Raw genomic sequence first — 27,109 nt, 5'->3', positions numbered from 1 at the left:
TCAGTTGATGGCTGTTCTGTGCTGAATCTACACAAGAGGATCATACTTATATTTTTCACTTTCCTCTTGGGTTTTGGTGGTTTTATTATTTTTTTAAGTTACAATTTTCTTGAAGACTTCTCCCAAATGAGCTGATCTGTGGGGCAGGACTGAGTAGCTCCATCCAGAACTTTGGTGTAAGTTTGAGGTGCTGGAAGCATCCAGAGTGATGCTGTGTTAGATGCCAGTGCTTACTCCTGACAAGTGCCAAATCCTTTTCCCCAGTGCTCCCAGTTGCCCTGCAGACATCCCTCAGGTTGTTCTGGCAGCCAAACATGAGGCTCTCCTCAGGGAAGTCTTGGACAGGGGCATTTTGAAGGCTTCCAGCTTAGCAAGGAAGTTGATTGCTTTTTTTATTTAGATAAGCAGCACTGGAGTTGATTTTAGGTTTCACTGAACGTTTTTGTTGATGAAATATTGTAAGGCTGAGGGTGTATTAAATATTTACTGCTTCTCTGTTGGGTGTTGTACTTCTGCTGTGTTCTAATAGGATTGAGAAACCTTTGGAAACATAGTGCAACAAAAGAGAGCAAATGAAGGGAGATGTTTGCTGTTGGATAAAATCCTTATTTTAATAATTGTACAGAAAGTAGGAGTAGATTTTGAGTTTTCTGTGCAGTGTGTCGGGTTCTCCACTGGATTACTGAGCTGAGAGAAGAGTGATGGAGATGGGGGGAAGCTGATGGACTGGCAAGAAGGTTTTTTTGGTGGTGTTAGTGAGATTGAATTTGTTACTCTGCTGTTGTGCCTGTGAGGAAAAACTCAGTTGAAGTTCCCATTTGCTGTTTCTAGTAACTTTCTCAAAGTCTTTTCAGTTGAAGAGTGTGAGCTTGATCCCTGCCTTGGCCTGGAGCTTGAATTCAGATGTTGTGTTCTTTATTGTGGGTCTTTGAATCTTCACTTTTTTGCTGTTGGAGAAATTGTATTTTTTATAAACATTTCTGGCAAACTGGTGAAGTTGTAATTTCCCCAGAGTTTAGGGATGTTGCGTGACCAACATGGCCAAAGTTGGGTATTATAGAGATATTATTAATTGTTATTTATTATTTTATATGCATATAAAATATACAGCACCCCAAAAATCACCCCAAACTATTGGAGAACAGTGTTACAGAAATAGATACAAAGTGCTTTTGCTATCAAATCTTATTTTAGGATAATACCATAATAATGATTTTAACATCTTTAGTAGTGGTGAATTCCTAAACAAATTGAAATGCTTTATATTTCAGTAGCAATCTCCAGTCAAAACTATTGACTGAGATAGTTTGTATATAAGAGGAGGTATTCTTGGTCACCTTGGAAGTTGGCAGGTTGTTTTCAGTTTTATAATTCCAATATCTTTGCTAATGAAAAAAACCTACTTTGCTGTTTTCCACCAGAGTCTCATCCGTGTCCTCCAAAACCAGATCCTGCAAAGAGCTTGTCCAGTTCTCTCAACAGTCTGACTCCTGCTAAGTTCACACCTGTCATTAACAATGGGTCTCCAACTATCCTGGGAAAAAGAAGTTATGAACAACACAATGGAATGGATGGTAAATATTTTCCCACAAAATTTATGTTTGTCTGTAGGCTTTTTCTTCTGTCCTTTCGGTATACAAGGAGGTTATGTAAACTCATAGTCCTTTATATAAATTCAGAGTTTCTTATTCTTGAGGGAGGTTGTTTTTAACTTTTGTAAAAGCCACCTGTCCCATTTCTCCTTTTGGGTGAGGCACATGATGTGTACTGCCTGGGAGGTGCATGCACATAAAGTCACTGTGCTGGTGGAGCTCTGCCTGGCTTGGCCAACCTCACAAATGGGACAGCAAAGGAGAAACTTCCCTTCAGTTTTTAAATTAGTAGTGTGAAGGATACCCTAATAAACTTTTTGAGTGATGTTTCCCTTGTAAGCCCTGTTACTGACCACCTCTGTGCTTGGGCTCCATCTCCCCAAAAGAAGAGGCAAGGGAAAAGTGTTTGAAATGGGAGATAGAAGCAGGATGTTCCTGGCATGGGCTCCAGGTGTCTGCTCTGAAGAATTGCTCTTGCTCTAGAGTGTCAGGGGAGAGAAAGTGCAGTCTCTATCTCAGATGAGAAGAAAAGGATCTGTTGGAATGGTCCTAACAGGAGTGAGAGCAGAGGGTAGCTCTCCTTAACAGGGGAAAGGAACAATTGGTGTAATGATGACTCCAGCAGGGAGGGAGATCCAGACAGTCTTTCTCATTTTTTACCTTTAATTTTAACTTTATATGTAGCTTATCTGAAATATAATTACAAACATTTGATATCTGACTGTGTTTTAACATTAAGAACTTTAAAAACTGCTGCTGTTCAGGTTGCTGATGTGATGTTTTTCTCTTTTCTGTTCACTTGTGCTCTATCAGGCAACATGAAGAAGCGCCTGTTGATGCCTAGCAGGGGTAAGACCTTGAAGCTGCGCTCAGCTTATGCTAGGAGAGTGATTTTTAGTTTCATCTGCTGGCTTGTCTGTGCTTTGTGGCTAATGAGTCTGTGTGCACCTTCTGTGTTGATGTCTTAAGTGTTCCTTGGGTAACCACTTCTACCCATGGTTTTGCTGCTCACCTTTCAGGCTTTTCACAAACAGGCAACGAGTTGTACAACCGAAGATGTGAAGTCCCGTGTTCAGAATTGATTCCTAATTCCTCAAGTTGACAGAACAGTCTTCCAGCAGTTCTGTTAAAACTGCAGGAAGCTGTGATGGTTGGTTTGAAAATAGGTGTTGTTTCACTGTTTGATTTTTACTAAAGCAAAGTTTCACATGTCTTGAACTGCTTTGAATTCACTTGGACCAAAAGAAATAGAAGACAGTATTTACAATCAAGTCCTAAGTTCAACCCTCTGTATTTTCCACTGACAGTGGACAGTCTCACTGGTGACAGTCTGTCTGCACATTCTCTGCTGGCAGTAGAAAATTATTTTCAAGATTGCACTGGTTAAAAATGAATCTGTTCTGAGTACTGAAGTGATGTCAGAATCTTTCATTTGTGATAATGCAGGAAACACATACATAATGTCACTTCACCAAATTCAGTAGAACAGACCAGTTTTGAATATTTCAGAGACAGACAACCACAAAATGTCACTGTGAACAGGCAAACACAAAACATAAGCTTACATGTTGCCATGAGCTGGCCAGCACAGCATGCCCTGATGAATCTCTGTGTTTCATGGCTGAGGCAGTGGATGGCTGTTACCCATATTTACATGCATGCAAATATGAGTGCATGTGGAGAATACAGCAGTGAGGACAGTGGCTGTTCTACTGTCTTACTGTCTTTGGGAGTTTATTCCTTGATTCCCTGTTGCTGAGTTTTTATGTGCTTTGTAATTTGTCTTCTGGGAAGAATAATGAAACCCCACTGCACAGGTCAGTTTGGCTTCCTCACAAGCTTCATCCAGTAATGAGTGATGTAGATGCAGAGTAGCTCACTGGATTTCCACAGCTCCTGGTGACTACCTGCTTATGGGCACAGCTGCTGCTCCCTGCTGAATGTCCTGACACACTTGGGAAGCTCAGAGATATTGTGTCCCCAAGGAAAAGCAGAAGAACAGATCCTTTCCTCTGGAGGGCTCTCTCTGCGTAGAGCACTGGACTTGATAACCCAACACGATTTTCTGGAAATGGAGGATCCCTGCTTTAGTGTTCCATACAGTTACAGTTGTTGCTGGAGCTGTCTGCAAGATGATTTTGGAGAAGTACCTGTTCCTCAGAGTTTGTGTTTGTCTGAAGCAGGTGTGTGTAGCTGTGCAGGGTTCAGATCTTCCCAAGCACCTGCTGCTCTACCTGTTGGGTCTGTTCTCAGCCAGCCACTGAAATACTTGCTGGAGTACCTGTTCCTGTAACTGCTGGGTAGCAGAGTCCTGTTCACTCCCAGAATCTGATTACCTGCTGGGGTAGTGAATGTTAACTGAATATTCTTGTGAGCAGTTCAGCTTAAACCTGTTGGTTGAGATTTATTTGTGAATGGAAAATGTTTGCCACGCTGCAGTTTTGCATCTGTAATATTTCCTGAGCCTGGGTTGCTGGAAGCTTTGCCAGGACAGGGAGGGAAAGGAACCACCTGCAAGGAAACAGCATTTAAAGAACTTGGGTCTAGATCTGCTGGGCACAGGGAAGCAGATGGTGGAGGTTTGATGGATCTCTGTCCTGGTGCCAGTTTGTGTGTTGGTGCCTCTTAGCACAGGCTCCCAGTTGCCTTGCATGTGAATTGGTAAATCTTGCTGGCTGTGGGCATGGGTGCAACTGGTTTCCTATGCAGTGAAAGGATTGGGATGCTGGCACTGAGGCTTCTCCTTGGTTTTGGATGGAATCATCCAGGTTTAGTAATCTGGGGGGCTGCTGGCAGGAAGGGCACAAGTTGGAACTGTTGTGAAGAGGAGGTGAATGGCAGTGAGAGTGATGAATCCTTGTGGCCAGAATTTAGGAGCCAGTGAGCGAGTATAAAAGGATTGAAATAAATCCATCTATCCAGGATAACTGATTTTTGGATTATAGCTGACCTAATATAGTAGAAAAAGATTAATGAGAGAAGGCCTGAATTGTTCTAACTGGTCAGATTGTGCATTTACATAGATACTGTGGGAAATTGGGGGTGATCCTTTGTTATTTTCATGTTTCTTATCTCCTCTTGGCATACTGACTGGTTTAGGTCACTGTAAGGAGTGTACTGCAAAAAAAAAAAATGGTGTTAAGATGTCTGCACAGAGGGGCTGAAAATGTTAATTCTTTCTGCACAAATGTAGGTGCAAGAGACACTTTGTCCACTTGTGTTTAACTAGTTTCCAGAGAGATGTTAACCTAGTGCAAAACTGTATCTGTTACCAGGAGATTTTCTGCTTCCTGCTGATGTGCTGCCTTGGTGGCATCCAGGTTTGGACAGGTGACATGTCAGTGACAGGGGACAGTGGACTCTGTCATGGTGGGCTTTAGCTGAGCTCTCTTTGCTTGATAAAAGCCTTGTGGTGCTGGGCCATCACCTCCAAACACAGGGGAGAAGTCTGAACATTATAAATTATGGCTGAGCTGGTAGCATGGGATGGTTTTGTAAGGTTTTCCTCAAGGCCAGGTTGCAAAGCAGAATATAATCAAGAGGTTTATTTGCAGGAAGCAGCCTTGTGTCTTTGTATAATGTAAAATATTAAGGTACATGTTCATACAGGGCAATTGCTGAATTTCAAGCAGTAATTCACATTTTTCCTTTGGAATTCTCTTTGTTTCTTTTTTATTCTCTAGCTACTGCGGCTCCAGCTAAGTAATTTTAGCTTTTCTTTTTCTGACTCTTCTCTGCTTAACCCTTGAGACTGAACTTTTTCAAGCTCTGAATGTGATTTATCTGGCCAGGCATTTTGAATTTTGACCAGTACCTGAATTCCGAGAAAGGAAAATAGTCTTAATCTCATGTTCTCTCTGCCTCCACTTTATTTTACAAGAAGATTGTAGTCCTCTTATCTATTTTGTTTTCCTTCTCTTTGAGTCATGTTGGAGGCATCATTAGGCATACAGTACACTTCCCAGCTCTCCTTCAGCATTAACTTAGCGTGGACAAATTGCTGCAGAATCCTATTTTTGGAACATGAAAAGTACATGGAGTCTCATAAGCTGTCAAATAGAGTGAGATGTAAAAAAATTAGTAGTTTATTGCTTTTTCATTAATGGAGCTCGACTGACAGTCTTTGCCATGAAACTTCTAGAGAGAGAAAGAGAGGGAGGATGTTTTGTGTGCAGGAATCTGTTTACTTCCTTACAGCCATGCAGTGTGGGATCTGTGTGATACTTGGCTGTGCAAATTCCTGCTGGGGGAAGGGAGGGAGCATTGTTAGATTTTTATTTTTCTCCCCTCTCTTTTACACCATGCTGGCTTTTCATCTAATCAAGTTTGTTTTTCAGGGTCATCACATGCACTCCTAGAATTGGCAGAAAGAGGGAGAACATGAATGAGTAGCTGCAATAAAGGGAAGGCTTTTCCCAGCAACCAACTTGCATTGATAACATGGTAGCGGGCCGAATGCTGAAAATTGGAGAGGGTTTATAGAAAAGCCATGAGAACAGTGAAGGGACTGGAAAACACTCTGTATAATAGAAAATGCTTTTATCAAAGTGGAAGTTGTAGATGTTTGTCTCTGCTGACAGGAACAGCAGAAGTGTAATAATAGAGAGCTTTTAGTCTAGCTGAGAGTGGAATAACGAGCTGCAGTAGCCAGAAGGTGCAGTAGGGAACGTTGGCTGGAGACAAGCTGCAGATTTTTGAGCGAGGTTAATTAACTGCTGGAATACCTTGCCTCTGCTGCTGGGGATTTCTAAACCCAAATGGAATGTCAGTCTAATTTAATGTGTTCTGGTTCATTGTTTCTCACATCCTTTTTGGGAAATGTGAATGAAGCAGAAGTGGAAGCATTCATCAGCCTGGCGTGGCCTTAGTTCAGTTATCAGGAGATGAGCATGGCAATGGAAGTACTGCTCTTGAACATAGCCAGCTGTCAAGGTGGAAAGCCAGCTGTGAATGGGACCAAAATTGTCTCAGTATTTTATATATACATGCACACACACACACATATATAATTTTTTTTTTCTGACTGACTTAGACTTGCAGAAAACATGGATTTAGCTGTATATGCAGAAGTTGCGTTGCAATTCTGCCTTTATCACCAGTGACCCCACTTGTCTTTGTAAACTGAGCCAATGGAAATCTGCCCATCCAGGAATTACTGTGAAGGGCAGGGAGTGTTGGTCCTTTCATAATGGTGAGGTACTGGAGAAAAGGCTGGCTTTAGCTTTTGGAATCCAGACCCCAGTAATGCTGACTAGTGACAAGAAAGCAAATGTTGAGTGCCAGCTGCCAGCACAGCTGGGAAGAATGTCAAGTTGCTTGAACTGCTTTTTGGAGACCCCAAGAACCATGTGCCTGTGCAACTTCCTCGCTTTAAGATCATTTGCCTGATAATTTTTGAGAATTTCACATGGGTTTTTGTATTCAGATGCAAAGTGAAACAATTTTCATTTGTCTCCAGTTTAGGCTTGATACTGTGATTAGGTGCTTTTGGTGTTGTGAAGAAAGGTCTGAAAATAAAATCAGCAGATGGGCATCATGCTCTGTGCATCAGCTAGTGAAAACTTTCATTTAGGAGTGATGGCATGGAGTAAGATGCAAATGTTGATTGAGAGGAGAGTACATATCCAAAAGCAATGGTAGAGAGCAGGTGTAATTAATGTGAGAGGAAATTAATGTATAACAGAGCAAGGGCAAAATTACAAGAGCCCTGGACAGTACAAAGCCTAAATTTGTAATTGAATGGAATGTGTGACACATATCATTCATACACATATTTATATATGTGTATATGTTGTATAATACTCCTGATGCTAGGATCATTAAGAATAATTCAGTGCTTTCTAGTTTTAGATAACTTGGACCAGCAAATCCTAAAGCAGTGAGGTGCATAGCTTTATCTCCTCTTTTTAAACCACTTTTACAGCCAGGCAGAATCCACCATGATGCTGTCTTTGGAATATGAGGGGACAGCATTGATTGACTTAACCCTGAGACAAAAAGCAGCTCTCCCTTCTCAATGTGCTTGTCCAAGGAGAGCTGCTGGCTCTCTGCAGTTGGATGTCACTGCTCAGAACGTATTAGCAGGGTTCTTGAAGTGCTCGTAGCAGGAGGCACAGCCTTGCATGAGCAGACACATCATCAGGGAGGAGCTGTGGTTACAGCAAGTGAGTGTGACCTGCTGGACCAAGCATTTTAGGAAGTGTTGTCCAAATCCAGTGAGGTTGATGTGCAGGGCTTGGTGGAAGGAGCTGGGCACAGACCAGTACTTGCTTATCTGAAATTAAAGCTGCTCTTTGCAGAAATCTCTCATTTGGGGTTACTGTGTGTTTAATGTTGTCTTGGTTTTATCTGTCCAGCAGACAACTGTGATCACTTCTGTGTTTCATTACAGCCAAACCAGTCTATGTATCTCTATTTGTTGCATGGGGCTGAGCTACTGTATTCTGAACTACTTGAACCTTTCCCTTTTTTAACCTTAAATCTTTTCTTTCCTTTTCCTTTGCCAATCTTGGTAGGAACTTACTTAGGTAAGTAAATTGCAATTTTTACATTGTTCTTATCTACAACAGAATTTTAAGAAAATGTTAGTCTAGGTGGTGTCTAGCACCATTTATGCTCTGTTCTGCTTGTTTCACTTAAATTTCTGAAAGTTTGTAGCCTCTGATTGTTAGAAGGTGGACACTCACAGTGGTAAAACACTCGTGGTAGTTATAAGAGAGGCAGGGGTGGTTAAGTGTTGTTGCAAGCTGGCAAAAATTGTGTGTATATGTCAACACACTGAGACTGCCTCGAGTGAAGTAACTTGGAAGTGAAATCCTTGTTCATCAAGCCTCATTCATGCATGAATTTTTATGGTTTTTTCTAGCTTTCTCACAAAGGTGGTACTGTTGATGTTTTTGTTACTGCTGGGAAGGATGCAGTCCCAGGAGGAGGATTACTTTTGGAACAGGAAAATGCAGATGAAGAGAGTATATGGATTTTAGAAAGCAATAGTGAAGTGTCTGGTTGTGAAAGAGTGCATGAAATTCTCAGCATTTATTATGATTGAAGATGTACTACTGAGTTTTATTGCATATTACATGTTCTTCATTATAGTTCTTGTGGGTAAACAAAGTAAAAACCAAATGCCATCTGTGGCTCACAGCTTGATGAAGCACCCATTTTTTTGTGTGTGGTGGATATGCAGAAGAATGGAGTTAGTAACTTTGAGTAAACACAAATTTTCCCACTCTGAGTTGTGTCCAGGCTGGAAGCTGGGCTACTCCTCCTCCTTGGTACAAGGGTCAGTTCTGTACAGATTTGTGTCAGGCTGTGAAATGGGCTGTAAATACAGCAGCAGTGTGTATGTTCAGGTGTGGAAAAGCACTGGGTGGTTTCTGACCATGCAGAAAGTTCTCCATGCTTCAGCAGCTTCCTGAAGCTTTCTGTAGTAACTTCATGGGAATATCCCTGTGCTCCAGCCTGTGCTGGGCTCAATGCTGAGGGTTTAGGCTCTCCTGCTGCTCCACATGGCAGTTGTGTGTTGTGTGGTGCTGGCAAAACAGGCAGAATGTGAGCAGTGGGAGTAGCTTTGGAATTCTGCCATCGAGATGCTGAGTTGCAGGGGATGGGACTGGAGCAGCAAAGAGCTTGTCTAGAATCAGACACCCAGTGGGACCAGATGTGCTGGTTTGCTTTCAGTGGGAAATTAGATTCTCCCTTTCTCTCTGAGTTTCTGGGTACTCCCACACCATGCTCTTGGGGCAGTGCTGTGGTTGCTGCTGGAAGTTTAGGCAGTCTCTCATTCAATTTAATTTTTTTTTAACAAATCCAAAAGCATGAGATTGTAATGGCATAAGATTGTTGGAAAAGGAACAGGTTGTTTGTTGTCCTCAAAAGCTAACACAAAGCTGCAAAGTAACAGCAGTAACAGATGTGTGTGGCTGTTTGTGGTAGTCCTTCCTCACCTGTATTTCTTTGGGACAAAGCATATTCACCTGCAGCTTTGGTACTTCAGGAATGAAGGGATCATTGGGGCATAGTAACCTGCTTGGACTGGTTTTCAGCCAAGATCTCTGACTGTGCTTAGCTTGAGGAGCAGTTCTGAGGTCCTTGGCACTGAGCTGTGGGAGCAGACATGCCCTGAGGGTACCAGTTAATCTCAGTGCAGTGATCAGCTGTTTCATTGCTATTTCAGTAAGGTGTAGAATCAGCTGTAGCAAAGGATATTTATGATTCTCTGCAGCTATCCCTTCAATTGATTTCGTCTTCATTTTATCCTTTGGGGCTTCCTGTTTATTTCAGTGTATAGAGGAGACTGGTGGGAGGAATTGGATGGCAAGAGATTTTCTAGAGCTTTGGGCTCTTTTCAATGCTATGGAAAAAACCCTTAACATTTAATCTGGAGTTTTCAGAGTATATTTTAATTCCTTTGGCTGCAAAGGAGTGGAAGACCTGCTTACATTTGTCACTGTATATCTTTACACTTAGTGGTCTTAAAGGTTTGGTCAATCCTGAAAACAATTCCTTTTGTTGTTTGTGTATTTTTGTGTCATTTGGAGGAGGTCAGTGTTGATGCTGATGTGGAGCTGTGTAAATAAAGGAATAATCACATTTTCTACCCCGTGTCTTCTCTAGACATTCCTCCATAAAATATAGTCAGACTTTTTTTTTTTTCCTGGAGAGGAGCTGCCAGAACTGTTGTATTTTGCTCCTAATTTAAATTCTTATGCTATCTTATTTTTTTACCTGCTTGTGGATGCATGGGGAGGCATCTCTCAAATCTTCATCTGTGAGAGTGGAGCAGGCAGGTAGGTGAGGCAGGTGTGAGTCTGGCACAGTGAGTTCTCTGCCTGCCTGTGCCACCACTCACCCCAGACACAGGATTGGTTTAGTTTTTAGAGGTGCCTGTCTCACAGGCTTGCTCTCACACAGAAGCCACCAAAAACTTTTGGGTGAGAACCCACTGTTTGCAGTGCAGATGCATCCTGTTGAGTTGCCAGCTGTTCCATGATGCGTTACAGATGTGCTGTCTCTGCCTCTCTTTGGTGACAATTGTCCATAGAAGTTGCTCATTTAATAGCAATGCTGTGGCTGCATATGCTCTTGGTGTGATTTTTTTTTTTCAATTGCAGACTGAATAAGGTCATTTTAGTGCCTGTTGTCATTCTTTCAGACTCCAGTTCTTGAAGTGTGACTAAAGTGAAAATTCATGGATTAATTCACCAATATTAATATGCTAATTGATACTTCATTGCTGTGAAAGCAAGGGTGTAAATCACATTGAAGCTGTAGCTTTGTTTTGTATCCTATTTTACCAGAGCAAAAAGTTGTCATGGGCAGCTTTAACATAGAATTGGCAGTTTGGGAGGGAGGTGTGTCCCTGTTGTTAGCACTGCTTCTGTGCTGCTTGAGAGCTCTGAAGATTTGGGGCTCAGAGCAAGCAGCAGCTCTGCTCAGCCTTTGCTCAGTTTGCATCCCTCAACTTCATGGAAAATTCTGGTTTCATTCTGGTGCTTGGAAATAGCACTGTTTACTGTCTGTTGTACATCCAGCAATTGTCATGGCAGCAGCAGCCACATATCAGGACAGTCTTTTCTGGCATCAGGGGATGTTCTTACTACAAGAAAAGAACTGATCTGGAGTGTGGTTAAAAAAAAATATGTGGCTTCAATCCAGGGTCTAGCATCAGTTGATTTACATCTCAGAGTTTCTGTGAATGGAGAAAACATAATCCTTCAGTTATGGAAGGGGGAAGGAAGTAACAAGTGCTGGAGCTTAGCTCTGAAGCTGACAGCTTCTGGTTGCATCCTGCTGGCTGTGCTGTTTCCCGTGGAGCCCTTTGTCCATCCATCCCAAGCAGCTGCTCACAGCTGTGTTTTGGATGCTCCCATGTAAAAACAAATGAATATCTGGCGCCTGCACTGCCTTTGTGAACATCCAAAGGTTGTTTCTGGCCTTCTTACTGAGTGCCTGGTCCATCTGTCCTGCAAACTTGATGGAAATCTTTTTGGCAGCTTCAGTTTCTTCATCTCTGTGGATACTTAGGCCCAAAAATGCAGCAAGAACTGGAACCATGTGTCTTCCCATTTGAAGTAGCTAACAGCATAACATCTACACAGGATGGAAAATGCACTTGATGCAAACTGATGATTCTAATGTGGTAAATTGTGATACTCAGTGATCAGAAAACATCCCCTGTTCCGCCTTCCTCACTCCTGACACTTCACTGTGCCCTGTGTTTCCTGTCACACTCAATACAAGAACAGGGTGTTTGGTTTTACCAGTGAGAACCTCCAGGAACCTGCTGGAATACAGACCATGAGCTGGATTCTTTAAAGAATTTTTCTCTTTCATCCCAGCTAACTCACTAGCCCAGGGAAGGCTCCAAGATCCTATGAATGTGAAAGCAGAATTCATACTGAGTCCTTTTACAGACAGCAGGTGCATTTACTGATGCCTGTCCTGTAGTACCTGTTGGATTTGATGCACTGACAGTTTGGTTCTCAGCCAGGAGGGGCTCAGGAAGGTGGCTTGGTGCATGGATGCTAATGAAGTGTTTTGTGGGAAACCAGAACAAGCAGCTGTATTGTGTCTCCTAGGCCTTACAGCAAAATGCCTTTATCTCCAATGCCAGGAGCTCAGTGAGTCCTGCAGGCTCCTGTGTGTGCACAGTGCAGCTGAGGGCAGTGTGAGGGGGTACCTGATAGCACAGCCAAGTGCCTGGTGCCTGGTGCTGTGTGTAGCTGGCAGAGGGCTCTGTGGTAGCTGCAGTGGCTGTGCTCTGTGCCTGAGGAGGTGTTTACTCATGGCAGGCTCAGCAGATACACTCTGTTTGCTAACAGCTTGTAGCTGACGTCTGAGCTGTGGAGCTCCCAGGGGACCCAAGGAGGATAAGAAAGTTTCTGTTTGCTGTCTTGACAGTGAATAATGCCTTCCACTTTCTCCTTCTTGACGTCAGTAAATTCCTGAGACTAAAAGAATGTCAGATTTGCCTCCAGATGCGTGGCAAACCTGGGATGTGAAAGAGGAGGTGTGCTAATAGTGGTAGTGTGAAGCAAGGTTTGAGTAAATGGAGAGGAGACTGGGTGAATGGAACATGTTTGTCACTTGGGGCCTCTGCTCTTCCAACCATGTTGTCAAGGAAGCTTTTCTCAGTCACCTTCCCAGGAGGGCAGAAGTCAGCTCAGTAGGCAACTCTAGGCTTAGCAAAACAACACAGTTGTAATCATAGCTGCGTGTGTTTTGATTTTTGTACTTTTTTCTGTCTTGGAAAAGCAATGGTCTTACCAGCTCTATTCTCTTTCCTGTTTGTTAGGTCTGCCTAACCACGGACAAACCAGACAAATGGTAAGAGAATGTTCATTTAACCAAAACAGGGAAAAGAAGAATTATTAACCCACACTAGATAGAACACCCCATTAAACCGTAGTGCTTCACTTCCACCTTTGCTGTTTGCTGCTGGTCATGCTTCCCAATTCACTGAAAAGGAAAAATAAATTATTTTGGGGCATCTGAATCATCTTAGTGGTTAAATACAATTCAAACCTGAGATCTACCTATCTTGATATTTATAAATAAGATCCTGTTTTGAACGGAGCATTTTGTTTCTGCTCGTGCACAAACTGAGTGGCTGCTTACAGCAAAGTTCTGGGATGTGTTTCTAGGTGGAATGTGTTTCCCTGAAGGAGAAAGATTTAAATGATGGAAGGATTTGTTTGGAAAACAGTTTCTTTTTTTTTTTTTTAGCAAGTTGGTGTGCAAGTTACCTGCTGAGAATGTTTGTATTTTACATTCTTTTTTTTTTTTTTTGAAGTAGAAATCATTTGTAACCTTTCATCTATTGTGCTGAGTTTAATCAAAGGACAGAAGCAAATAGCCAGTCTGATTGATGTATCTCTGGCAGAGAGAATTGTGAAGGGTGCCAGTACAAAGGCTGTGCATCCCTTTTCCCCCTTGCACATGGTTTATGGGAAACAACTTCGAGCATACGTTATTTTCCCCTCCCCAAAAATGATCTTCTGATGTTGCTCAAGCGGAGCTTGCATCATTAGCTGAAGTACCACAGAGCATTAGTGTCAGCAGGGTCCCTGTGACACAGGGAGCAGCAGCAGGTGTGGCTGATGGTCACTGCACAGTGATCACAGGCATTCTGGAGCCTGGCAGTGTTTGGGAAGTGTGCAGTGGCCTGGAGGATGCCAGAGCTTGGGCGTGCCAGGCTGCTTGGAAAAACAGAGCCTTCCTTTGGTTTGTTCCTCTGTCCAAAGTGGGAAATTGTATTTCTCCTCAAATTCAGCTTCATTCCTTGTCACTGAAAAGACTGGCTACTTGTTTGTGTCTGCTGAATAAACCAGCTCAGAGCAGTGGGGAAGATCTCTGATGACTTCATACTTTTTAGGTGTTTTAGGGTCAAACTCCCAGAACTGCCTTGATTTCTGGTTGCCCGATGAAGTGTGAATGAAAAATTAAAGGTCCTCGTTTCAGGATGTATCATTTGAAATAGATTTCACCATGTAGGTAGAGAAAAGGCAACCTGGAAGCACAGGGGTGCCCTTTCTAGGTATTTCCAAGAACTTTTTCTGGAGTTCTTTCCTGTGTATCTTGCATATGTGGAGAAAATATGTTTTGTAACTTTAATGAAAGGATTTTCTTGGAGAAACCTGGAGGGGGTGAAGAAAAAAAGCCATCAGAAAGGCTTCCATTTGAAACCTTTTGCTTAACAAATGTCAAATCTAAAAGCAATTGTTGAAGTATTTCAGTGGTCTGCTGTGGTACTGAAGCTGTCTTGTACAACATGGAGCTGGGCAACTAAGAAATTAAATTGTTATTGCACTTGTATGCAACAGTTCTAAAGAGCTTAGGGTTTTAAAAGGTGGGGATTTGTTTGTTTAGCTCTAAAGCCCTGATGTTCTACAGGAAGCAGATCTTGCTAGAGCAATTGATTAAGGCTGGTCAAAAAATAAGTCATCATTTTCTGTTTTCTGTTCAGATACAAAACGAGATAGATGCAGGGTTTTGTTGGATTTTTCCCCTTGGATTTTAGACTGAATTCTTCCCTTTCTAAGTCCAGGTGTTAAAATTCAGCTGAGCTATTGCAATGACCTGACACTTAAGGATCTGAAGACCCCATGTCCCCACCATTCTCAGTTTCCCATTCCCTGGGCAGAAGGGGAAACCACCTTGCTGCATCTGGGGAGATGCTCTGACCTTGGACAACAGCCTGTGAAATACCAGAATTGAATTTATACCTGGGTGTTTTCTGACCAGCTTTAATTTATGCATATCAAATTTTGTGGGCCTTCATTTTGCCTCTTTCCCAGCTGTTCAGTGTTACTGATTTCAGTGGGATTTCTCAATGTGCTGATCAGCAGGAAGAGGGGCAGCAGAACTGGACTTCAGTGATCAAGGACAGCTACATTTGAGAAGCTTAACGCTTTGCTCCCTTTCATCTGCAACTCTCTTAATAACAGCTCATGTTTTTCCAGCTGAGTGTAAGGGGGTTACTGTGAGTCTGGAAGATGATGCCTGTGTTGTTATGGGAAAACTGTGGTGTTCAATACTAAAAGGGTTCTATCATGAAAGCTGCTAAGCTTTGTAGTGCTAGATTTGATTTTCAACAACATATATAATTCTGTACTATCCTCATTAAATATTAACCTCCCTAGAACAAAAAAGATACGGGTAAGTTTGGTACTGCAGAATAACTGATTTTTGTGTTTGATTTGCTCTGTAGCTAGATTTCCTTCCCTGAAATCAATAGACTTGCTGTAGATTAATGGTAGTAGCTGAAATCTAAGTCTAATGCTCAGTCTTATGAACTTGATGTCATCTTTCAAACACAAGCCACAAATTATTGGTAATGCCTTCCCTTTATTATTTGTCCTGTCGCTGAAGTATTGCTGTCCTATTGCATATCGAGGGCACCTGACTTGTACTGCTTGTGAACAATTGCTTATGTGTGACTTCTGTGTTCGGTCCTGGGCCAGAGGGGGAGGTATTTACCTTAAACTCTCAGCAAGCCATACAAAACTTGAATTCTCTTTTCCTTTGAGTGCTTAGCACATTTTGTTGCAGCCCATAACTGTGCTGTTTTATGTATCACGTTAGGGACCAAGCCGAAACTTGCTGCTCAATGGGAAATCATACCCAACAAAAGTCCGATTAATTCGTGGTGGATCCATGCCTCCAGTGAAAAGGAGGAGGATGAACTGGATTGATGCACCAGATGATGTTTTTTACATGGCCACTGAAGAAACCAGGTAGGAAACGTCTTTCAGAGGATTTAAGGGGTTGCCTGTTGGTTTGTGGGGGCTGCAGCTGTGGTTAGAGAGGGATCTCATCAGCAGCTCTGATGCTACAGACTGACTGCAGGGATCACAGCCAGTGCTGAGGTGGGTAAAGGGTGGGAAATAATCATGCACTTAGATTCCAGAGAAAGCAGATCCTTGCTCTTCTTCCTGAGCAGTTGCTGTAGGAGGTGGGTGCAAAGAGGGGGAAGACTGAGGTGGGAATTCAGCTGCTTCAGACCCATCCCTGCCCTTGGAGGTCCCATCACAGTGGGACAGGATTGGGCCCTCCTTGCTCAGGGGTGACACTGAGGAGCAGAGCCTCCTGTACACAGAGCTCTGCACATCCTCTTGCATGATGAACTCTGGCATTACCCCTGTCGTGGTTTTGGCTCACTAATTGGAAATTTTCTTGGTGTGAGATAGGATTAGGAGGAAGGTAAAAACAGGTTTAACTTTAAATGGTACAAAGAGAAACTTTATTACTAGAAAGTATAAGAAAAAAAAAATTAAATTAAAACTTTACATTACTTTTCCTTCCTCCACACACTTTTCTTTCATACTGAAAATACACAGATGTTGATTAGTCCTTGTCAGATACAAAAAAACCTGCCCAGGTCTCCACAGGTAAGAATTTCAGGAAATCTTTACAAACCACCACAACCCCTGAAGACATCTCCACATGTGTCTGGCTCCTGAAACCTGTGAGTGACAGGGTTTGTGTTATTCTTAAATTTTTTCTTTTTGTTAGGGTTGGGATTAAAAGCATGAGAGATGGTATTTTGTGTTCGAATTTAGATGTTTATTAATTTTTATTTATGTTACAATGAGTGCTACAGCACTTCTAGTTAACAAAATGGTGAAATGGTGTTTTTTTGTTGTTGTTACATGGTTTTTTAAACTTAAACTGTCCAATTAAGAACTAATACTAAAATTATTTTTACTTTTGATTTAATAACTAAATATCTTGACATGCAGTACGGCATTTTTTATTTAATTAAACAAGATTCTACTTAGGAAGAAGAAGGTGAAGAAGAAAGAAAACTTGTGTTTTAAAACTTTTATTTTGCTTTTTACTTATTACAATATTTTACAACTCCAAATGTTAAGTTTTTCACTATGTGATATTATACACCCTTATTTAAATTACTGTTCTGGTTTAGGGCAAATGTAGGAGAAAAATTCTGAATGGGGTCCCTCTAGGAAACAGATTTAAGCAGTTCTTCCCCCTACTGGTTCAGGGAAATATTTCTAGTGATTTTAGTTTTATTACTTAATTTTGAAAGTCTTTTTTAAGACTTTCAGGTTAAAAGCAATGCTCTTTTGAGGGCCAGTACTTGACAGCACAGAAAGCTCAAAACTTTTAGTATCCAGGATTCCACCAGGGTTCCACCAGGTTTCCATGGGCTGTGTTGACTCATTTTTCAGTGGTTTGTTTGCTACCAGCAGCAGTGAGATTTAGACCCACAGTGTCCATGTTCTTCCTCTGGTGGTACTGCTTCTGCTAGTCCTAGTCCTTCTTGTTGGTCTGCCCACAGAATAAAAACAGTAGAAGAAACTTTCCTTGTGGGAGTTTCACTTCAAACTGTTTGCAAACTGCTGACAGAGTGGTAGAAGCTGTGACCTGATCCCTAAGGCAAAGTTCCAGTACTGGTATTCCTAGGACGGGAGTGCTGCTCCTGGGTGTGGTGAGAAGGCAGAGAAATTGGCTTGTGTGGTTTCCTCCCAAGAACTTGATGCCTCCCTCCTGAGTGACCTTGAGGAAGGTCAGAGCAAAGCTGCAGCCCTGCTTTGCAGCCCTCTGTGACAGCAGAGCTGCTGTCTGGCTTCTGTCTTGGTCTGAGTTATCAATACTTGCACTATCAGTGCCCCAGCAGCAGAGAAGCACTTACCTTTCCCTCCACTTGAAGAGGTGGACCTGGGAATTCTGGATGTCTGAACCCTTCCAGGGACTGAGGAGGTTGACAGTTTTAGTGCTTTGTCTCTTGTGGTACTACTAAATTTGGCACTACTCTGAGTCTTCATTTGTGCAGCTCAAAGGTCATAGTCAAGAGTCCCGGCATCTCCAAACTTCTCCTTAACCTGCAAAGCATTTCAAGTGTCAAGGAACTATTCTGTGTGCCTAGTATCAAAGATGGGCTTTGTAGAATAGGTGATACTAGTAACATTCAAGTTACTAATCCGTTGGCTAAGCAGTTTTCAGTGCAGGAAACACCTGTTGGAACTCGGAAGAAACATGAAATGAATTTCCTGGCCAGACTTGTTCCTATGGACACCTTTAATGCAACTGTGCATTTCACACCAGCTCATGTCTTTGCTATGTCTTTCCCTTCTTCTTTCTGTGCCTGCAAGGTCCTGTGAAAGAAAGCAGTAGAATTCCACATATAACTGGAAATAAAGTGAGGGTGGGATTTAATGTTCAGGGGAAACAGTTTTATTACTGCTGTCACTGATGAAGAGGTACTGGGATCCTGTTGCAGCTCTCAGATTCCCATGCCATTGTGAGCTCAGGGTGTACAGTCTCTAATGCACTCCTTAGATGCTGAAGGCTTGTTTTATAATCCTGCATTTAGGGAGCTCTTCCTGCCGTCTTCACCATCCAAGGCACAAGAAATATGGCAAGTGCATGGTGGCAGTGTGTAAGCACAAGGTCCTGCCTTTTAACCTGGACAGAACTGTACCAATATTCACCCAGTGTGGTGTTGGTTGTGACAACCATTTACTGTAGACAGAATGTTCTGCTCATACAGAACCTCTGACTGAGGCAGGGAGGATCAGTCCCACAGCAGCCAGCACAGCTCTAATGAAAATCAGGGTTCGGTGATAGACATCAGCTCAGTGAGATCTTATCACTTCCATTTAAAAATAGAGAGAAAGAAAAGGAAAAAAAAAAACCCACCCAGGCTTCTTTGTCTGACAGCCATGCTGCTTAGCTGACTGATGAGTGGTGAAAGGAGATTTTTGGCAGGCTGTGAAGAGCAGGGAAGCTTGAGCCGTGGAGGATTGTCAGCGGCACGGGTTTTCTGTCGGGCATTTCACCTCTAACTTTTCCCTGAACCATCTGCTGCATTCCAGTGTCAGGAATGTAAGACTTGTTTGTGAGCTCTGAAACAATTTGAGCTTTGTGTTGGCTCTGTAGCAATCAATCTAGCTGCAATATCTGCATCTCATCCTCCAGCTGAGGGTCAGGCTGTGTTTTCAGTCACAGTAAGTAGGTTTCCCTGAAGTTTTACACGCTCCCCCTCTCCCCTTTTTGTGTAGCTCTGTTGAGAACTGTGCTGGAAAACTGTACAGCTCTGAAGGAGCAGTTTGAAAAGTTGGTCGAATGAAAGGAATAAGTTTTTGAATTGAAGGCTCCCAGTGAGGAACTTGGCATTTCTAACTCATGCAAGCGGAGGCAGCGGGTGACCTGATCAGAATCCAGAATGCTGCAGGACGTGTTTCTGATGGCAGCGTGGCTAATGGAGCACACGTGGGTGCTGCAAGGAGCTCTGCTGCCTGAAACTGGATCAGCTGCAGTCAAACATCTTGGAAAAGTCATTATATCAAGATTTTATTCTTTCTCTCCCCCACCACCGCTTTGCCAGCTTGTTTTTGTCTCTCATCACCCTGTGGCCTTTTAGTTTTAGAAAGTGCTGGAGAAACGGGGACACAGGCAAACAAAAAGTGTCTGTCTAAGTGCAGCAGCTTGTCCTGCTCAGGGGGCAAAAAAAAAAATAGTGAAGAGATGACCAGAGCAAATCTGACAAGAAGTGATTCAAAATCTTCAGCTGAAGTTGATGGTTTGTCAGTTCTGATGGTGCTAAGGGGAAGTTTTTGAGGAGAGGGGAGGTATTTTGACTACTGTCTTCAGCAATCACCACATCTTAAAGGCAGAAATCATAGCACAGTGGTAGGCATCAGCTCAGTGAGAACGTCTCTCTTCCATTGGCAAATAAACCAACCAACCAAAAATCCCCCAAATACCAGCAGAACAACAAAAGGGGGCTTGGCCCCAGCAGTGTTCCCTAAACAGAACTGGGGGATAGGTGGCTGAAATGTGGGCTGCAGAGCCCTTCCTCTCTTGTCTGTCATGGTCAGCCAAACAAACCTCCTCCTGTCAGGAGCCTGTGAGGGAAGGCAGTGCTGCCTTGTCACAGCCTTGTTGCCCCAGTTCCTGAGCTGGAGACTCATGGTGGGTACTGGTGGAGTACTCTTGTGAATATTTATTACTTCCCTTTCTAATCTCTGTATGCCTTTGACCACCACAACATCCTCTGTAAAAGAACTCATTTTAATTACGCAGTACGTTTGTCATTGTTGCTGCATTTTGGGTTTTTTATGATACTTCCTTTATCTCTGAGCCTGGTTTTAACAAAAAGAAACAAGCAATCATTCAGTATTTGTCTCTAACTTATTTTGGTGATTTTAAACTTTGGTGTGTCGTTCTCTCTCTTTTGCTTTCTCTCCATATGGAAAACAGCTCCTGCATCCGACAGGACTTGTACATACAGGGAAATCTTTAACCAAATAGAAGATGTGAATATTGCCCATCTCTGGGTTGAGCACATGCAGTGTGGGAGAAGGGCAAACACCCTGTCAGTGTTGACTTGGCTTTGTAAACTAAACCCAACTGATGAAAATAAATCAAGAATAAATCAATGCTGTGGAAAATGTCCTGACTATTTCACGTGTTCCATTCACAGCGAGTCCTACAAGGCTGGACCAGAATGCCTTCTGCTCTGCTGGGGAGGGGTTCTGGAGCAGTTTCCTCTTCATTGGGGGGTTTATAAATGAGAACATCTGCGTTTGCCAGGGCAGAAGGAAGCGCTGTCAGCCCACCCCGCCAGGCTTGCGCGGTTTCCCTCAGAGAAGCCCACGGTGCCTGTGTGAGCTGCCTGTGTAATCCCTGCCTCTCTTCCTTGCTGTCTGCAGGAAAATCCGCAAGCTGCTCTCATCCTCAGAAGCCAAGCGAGCCGCCAGACGCCCTTACAAGCCGATTATCCTGCGGCCCATGCAGGCAGTGCAGCTCCGCCAGCCCATGAACGATGAGCCCATCATCATCGAGGATTAACGCCCAGAGAATCTCTCCTCCAGTACCTACTTGAGTTTCCATGGCTACAGCATTGAGCTAACTGTTGAAGAGAGGGAACTTTGGAGGAACTGTTTTGCATCTTTTAAACCCTTAAAAGGAACTCAGCCCTGCTCTGAGCCTCTGACCACAGACTGCTCTCTCTCTCTCTCTCGCACTCTCTCCTATCTTTTTTTCTTATTTTTTCCTTTCCTTTTTTTTTTTTTTTTAATTTTTAGTAGCCTCTTTTCCCTTTTGCTTCTACCCCTTTTGTAGAAGGGGGAGGGAAAGTAAGTTTAACTTATTAAGAGAATGTGGACTAGTACTTTTTAGCTTTGTTTCCTCTTCTGATGTACGAAGAGCTAGAACCCTTCATTTTGTGACTGAGCTCGCGTTGCAAAGCCATTTTTATGAGGCTGTGTTGTAAGATTTTTCTTTCCTCTTTTTTTTTTTTTTTTAATTTTGTGGACGGTGCCATTTTTTTATTTCATTTATATTATTTCTTTTGTAGATGAATTTCCAATCTTTAACTGATATTTGAAAATAGGAGCTGAAAGCCAGCCCCAGGTTCAGCCAGTTTTCTTTGGTCCTGTCCCTTCTGTTTTTTGATCATTTTGCACAGCCAGTTGTGCTCATGCACAAGACAGACCAACTCAGGCTGAGAAAGGAGTGAGCTAAGAACTGAAGAACCTTGCAGAACATTACACTGACGTTGTGTGCAGTGGAGCCAGGCTGCCAGAGTTAGGTGTCCTTACTCTAGTTGCTCCCTGGGAGATGTGACCCGTGGTGTTTCTCCCAGTAACCAGCAGTTTTTTCGTGCTGCCTTCTCTGTGACATCTGGGATCCTACGTGCTGTTAGGCCAGCAAGAGCCAGCAGTAGGCCCAGCAAGTGTAATGAATTGCTTTGCTCTGGCTCCAAGAGTCAAGTACACCAATGCCCAGGGACATTTTGCTTAGAACTCTGAACCTGTTTGTGCATCAGTGCTTTTGGACACGTTTCCCAGGATGAGACCTGGTTTCTCTTTAATTGCGTTACTGTATGTTTCCCATTTTGAAGGGACTTTAAATTACAGCTGGGTTTTCATTTGAACACATTGTGTCTGAATTTAAGTGGTTTTTCCCCCCTTGATATTTCTTGTGTTTGAGGTTTTCTTGCATCTCTTGAACTTCTTACGTATTTGCAAGTCTGTATCATTTCTTTTTCATATGTCTTCTCATGGCAGTGCATTTGCTGGATGCCCTGCTCGGTTTGGAAAGGATGTAAACTATCACTTGCAACTTGTGCTGATCTGTACATGTACCTGCCTCAAGCAGACACAGCATGTAATAACCCCCAAGTCATTCCATATGTGTCAGCAGTGAGATGAGCCAAAGTTGTATTTGGGTTATCACAGTCCAACCGTGATTCTGTGCAACTCTGCTAACCCACTGGGTTAGACGGAAAGGAATCCCCACAAAATGAAAACAATTCAGTTAACTTTACTTAATAAACCTGGAAAGTGAGCTTTTGTGAAACATCTGCTTTTTGTCTCTTCTGAACCAGCCGTGTTCCATGCGCCTTCCATCCCATCCCAGGGCTTGCTCTGCTCTCCAGGGTCCCTGTGCCAGCAGTGCCCTCTGACAGTGCAAGAGTCTGAGTCACTCACAGTTTGATTCCTCTGCAGTTTTAACATTTCCAGCACTTCAGAGGCGTCTCCCTCCCTCCTCCTCCTCAAACCAGCAGCAGTTGTGGGGCTGGGCTCTAAATGAGCCCTTTGTCCACAGGTCCTGCCTCTGGCATGTGGCAGAGGGACATCCCTGGAGGTCAGCAGCCCAATCCGAGCTCTGCATTGCTCTGTTCTCTGAGATGGGCTCCGTGTTGGCTCTCATTTGCTGCTCAGGAAGGGTAAGATTGACTCTGGCTGTGAGGAGCTGTGTGCCCTGCCAGGTCTAAGTGTACTTGTGCTATGGGTCACTTAGAAGTGGGACAGGACAGCTGTTCCTGAAGGATGTGCTGCTCAGGAAGGGCACAAAAGCCCTCAGGCTGTGAGCAGCGCCAGTGACCATTGGCAGTTTTACTTTGTCACCATCAGCCCTCAGGATTAACCCTGTGTACATGAGAAACACCAGCTGCAGGAGGGTTCTGTAACTGTGAGGGCAAGCGCTCGTGGATTCCTTCCTGTAGCAAAAGGAAATGTGGACACATCACTTGGGGAATCTCCAGGTGTGAGCTGGTGCCTGCCCTGCCTGGGGCTGGGGCAGCTCAGGGTGGCACTGATCTCTTTAGGTGGCCCTCACCTCGTTGGGTGGCACCATGTGGGCCAGCTTACCCTGGTTTGGGTGGCACATGGTCACAGCTATATCATTTTCACAGCTCTGTCTCATTTGCAGCCCCTTATCTAAACGTGGGTCCTGCAACTAATGCTGATATAGCTGTTAATCACTTCATTGTGCGGGTTAATAGGTGAGGAATTCGTGGATTTTTAACTTCCCCTGGAAGGTGGGCACATGGATTCAGGGCTATCACCCACTAACTGTGTTTTTGGGATTACTTCAATAATGGTACCTACTGTAAGGGAATTACACCAGGGGAAATTTCCTCCCAACCCTTCACCCAGATTTTTGGGTCTACCCCACCAGTTTTTGAAGGGTTCAAATCTCTAAATGCTAATGATATCATTAACTGGTGTTGCTGATAGGCCTCTTCTATTTAGCATTCAGAGATAAGGGGAGATTTCCTTGGATAACAACCCTGATACCTACCCCAGAAACTAGGGATGCTGCCCACAGCCTGACCCTGCCCCACAGCTGCTGCTGTGCTGGGGATCCCAGGGACAGGGATGAGCTGGGAATCCTGGGGATGGGGATGAGCTGAGGATCCTGGGACTGGGGATGCTGCTGTGCTGAGGATCCCAGGGGATGGGGATGAGCTGAGAATCCTGGGGATGGGGATGAGCTGAAGATCCTGGGACTGGGGATGCTGCTGTGCTAAGGATCCCAGGGGATGGGGATGCTGCTGTGCTAAGGATCCCAGGGCGATGGGGATGAGGATGAGCTGAGGATGATGGGGATGAGCTCTCGGTGAGCCCGGGCAGAGGCAGCTCCGGCTGCACCGGGAGCACAGGAACCACTTGGGGGTGCCAGCCCTGCGGTTTCCAACAACTTAAAAGCTTTCTTGGAGCCGCTCCAGAGATCGCTCTGGGAATGAGTCCAGGCGAGCAGAGAGAGCACGTCCTGTGCTGCCCTAACTTTGAAGGACCCTTGCATGTCCTTCAGTAGAGATGCTGGGTTTTGATGTGCAGTAGCAGACTCCACTGGCCTGTGTTCGTACCAGCTTGGGAGGAGGGGCTGGAAGATGCCTTCAGCAAGCAAAGGAAAATGCTGGCTCTGGAAAGTGCAGGAGGGGTAGGTCAGGGCTCTGACCTATCCAAGCCCGAGGGTCACTCTTGCTAAGCCTCTCTCTATTCACATTCCTGAGCTGTTGCTGCAGGAGTTACCTTTGGTTATTCACCCTTCTGCTCTGGAGCCTTGTCAAAATAGAACAAGGCTCACAGGGCTGGGGCAATGTCCCATTTTCCAGGACCCTCCTGAAGAGCCCCTGAGATTGCAGTGGGGAGGAGAGGCTGGAGCTGGGAAGTGCTTGCCCACCCAAAGCAGGCCAGGTCCATGGGGATGTAATAAGTTTTGCCACGTGCATTTGGGTATTTTCCCTTAGCTGTGTGTCCCTGGCATCCCAATCCTTCAGAGGTGGGAGCAGATGTGTCCCAGGCTCAGCTGTGATCCCTGGGAGAGAGCTGTGCTCCCTGCTCACGTGGATGGAGCAGGCTGACCTCCACACTCATTGCCATGCTTGCAATTTTACAGGCTCAAAAAGAAGCAGGAAGTTGCTCAGGAAAGTATTTGAAAAACAAAACATAAATCCAAACCCTCCTACAATACTTTATGCCAAAATGCTTTTGTTGCAGATTTTTTTTTTTAAGTTAACTTTGGTATTTTGGGGGCTTTTTTTTCCACATTGCATTTTGTATTTTACCACCTTGGCTGTAGCAGCTCCCTGCGATCTCTTCGTTTGCTGCTGAGCATGAAGGCAGTGCCCTGACTGTAACAGCACTGATGAAACAATGTGAAAAAAAGCAAAGTATGACCAAAACTAACAATTCCCAACCTGGCATTCCTGCTGTGGGAGGAGGGCTGTAACCAGGACACTATTGGAGAGTTGTAAAGCAAAATACACGCTGAAATTTTCTTTTGAAATGGAAATTTGGAGCCGGTGCCAGCTCTGCTGCGGGCTCTGGCTCTCAGTGCAAGTGTTACACAAGCCAGACCTTGGGAAGCTGGAGAGGCTCTTTGGGATGGCAGGGTTGCATCATGGTGGAGCTGCTTCCCACTGCCAGGAGGAGGAGGGGGCACTCACCTGCTCACAGGGGGCAGGGGATGAGTAGTGGCACAGGTGTGCCAGCCTGGGGGATTTCTGGGAGGAGCACAGATAAAACCTGGCAGATTTTGACTGTGAGGAAAAGGAAGAAATTTGACTCATTTGCAGAAACTGGACCCTGAATCTTTTCTATTTTTCTTAATCCACCAAGAGGGTACAGACTTTAAAACACCATTAACCCAAATAAGCTTTGGCAGCAGCATTAGAGGAAGAAAGAAAAGATCACTGCAGAAAGGCAAGTCGAGGCATGACAGCCCTGGAGCTGGTGAGAGAGGGTTTGTTTGGGGTTTTTCCTGTAAATGTAGTCAGAGCCTTTCAAGATGAGCCTGCAAGAGCCAACAGTGATGGGATCTTCAGAATGTGAAGGTGTCTTAAGTGTGGGTGGTGTTTATGGCCCTTCCCAAGGGAGGAGGCTCACATCCCCCTGTCCCTCCTGCCCTCACTTCCCTCCCTGGGGACTGACAGGAGGGTTTTGCCCTGCCTGAACAGCTTCAAAACCTGCTGGAAGACTCAGACTCTGACAGTCACGTCTCAGCCGTGCAGGAGGAGGAAAGCTGCCTCAAGAAAAGACACACAGTAAATTCAGAGGGGATGTGGGGCTGAGGCTTGTCTCCACCTCTTCTTCAGCCTGCAAGAAAGTCAGGGCAGGTCAGGGTTGAAGCACACTTGATTCCTGCCCTGGGCTTTGCAACTTCATTCACCACATTCCTGGAATGAGAATGAATAACATAAATTCAGCATCTTTCTGCAGACAGCTTCCTCCCTTCCCTCCTGCAAGGGGGCTCTCCACCTGGATCCAGTGCTCCGTGGGATGCTGGCAGCGTCACGGGGAGCAGATTTACAGGTTCTGGCCCGAGGGTTTCAGCCAAGCTGTGCTCATTCAGAGATTTTCCATCTGAGCAGGAGCGAGGTTTTTCCCCCTGCCTGTGCTTTGGCTGCCCCAGGACAGGAGGGAGGTGAACTGAACATGGGGAGTGTGTAGATGAGCAGCCAAGCTGGGTTTCCCTGCATCCCAGGAAGATGCCCAAAATGCCTGGTGGGAACCAAGGCCAGATGCATCCTGGTGGGTGGGTGATGCTGAAGGAGAGCATGGGGCTGTGGGGACATTGATGAGGTGCTGGATTATGTGTGCCCAGTCCCTTCCCTACCCCAGGGGCTCACTGAGAGTATCCTGGAGGTGCTGTGCATGTGGGGCACAGCCCCAGGAAAGCTGGGCAGCCACTGTGCACACTTTTCCTGCTGCTGTGCCAGCCCTCAGAGCCACATTGCACCCTGGCCAGCACGACCTCTGGCCACAGCAGGTCCGGGGGGGCCATGGGACTGGGAGGGCTTAATGACCAACTGCCCTGAGCTGAACTTTGCCACTGAAGCCTGGGTCTGAGCACAGCCTGTTCCTTGGGACACCCTTTCTTTCCCTGGAAAACCTGGGGGAGAGCCACTGGTTCCAGCTCCCCCCACCCCTGGCCACTCTGCAGTCCAGATGTGGGTTTGAGTGCTGTGCTCAGGTCTCTCCAGCTGCTTTCCTGCCCTTTTTTAGTTGGAGCACCAAAAGATGACTTTTCAGGCATCACACCTGCCCCACGGGGGTTCACACCGAGCTCTGCAGTATCAGCCTGCAGCCTGCCGGGATCCTCAGCAGCCCCTCGGGGACAACGGGGACATCCACTCCAGATGGCAAGGACAAAGGGGATATCTGTAAACCCGTTTATCGCCGGCGTGACAGCGCTATCGGCGCTGCCCGATACCGGCAGGGGCTGGGATGCCTTTTAAAGGAGAGAGAGGAGCGACA

General features: G+C 44.6%; 1 protein-coding gene across 2 annotated transcripts in view; it reads left to right on the top strand.

Annotated features, from left to right (window-relative positions):
- The window catches only part of MTA1 (metastasis associated 1), a 75,939-nt gene extending 53,518 nt beyond the window's left edge, over nt 1-22,421 (top strand). The window contains exons 16-21 of one of the 2 annotated variants that reach the window (XM_033067296.2): nt 1,422-1,574; nt 2,406-2,441; nt 8,108-8,119; nt 12,889-12,920; nt 15,678-15,829; nt 20,771-22,421. In XM_033067296.2, the coding sequence (XP_032923187.1) occupies nt 1,422-1,574; nt 2,406-2,441; nt 8,108-8,119; nt 12,889-12,920; nt 15,678-15,829; nt 20,771-20,909 (524 nt within the window). In that variant the 3' untranslated portion in view covers nt 20,910-22,421. The remainder of the gene's footprint in view (nt 1-1,421; nt 1,575-2,405; nt 2,442-8,107; nt 8,120-12,888; nt 12,921-15,677; nt 15,830-20,770) is intronic. The other variant, XM_033067298.2, reaches the window with a different exon arrangement.
- The last annotated feature ends 4,688 nt before the right edge of the window (nt 22,422-27,109 follow it).

This window comes from Catharus ustulatus, chromosome 9 (assembly GCF_009819885.2).
Source record: "Catharus ustulatus isolate bCatUst1 chromosome 9, bCatUst1.pri.v2, whole genome shotgun sequence".
NCBI classification, from domain to species: Eukaryota; Metazoa; Chordata; class Aves; order Passeriformes; family Turdidae; genus Catharus; species Catharus ustulatus.
Note: the sequence above shows the minus strand (reverse complement) of the source record. Positions and strands in the feature narration are given on the sequence as shown.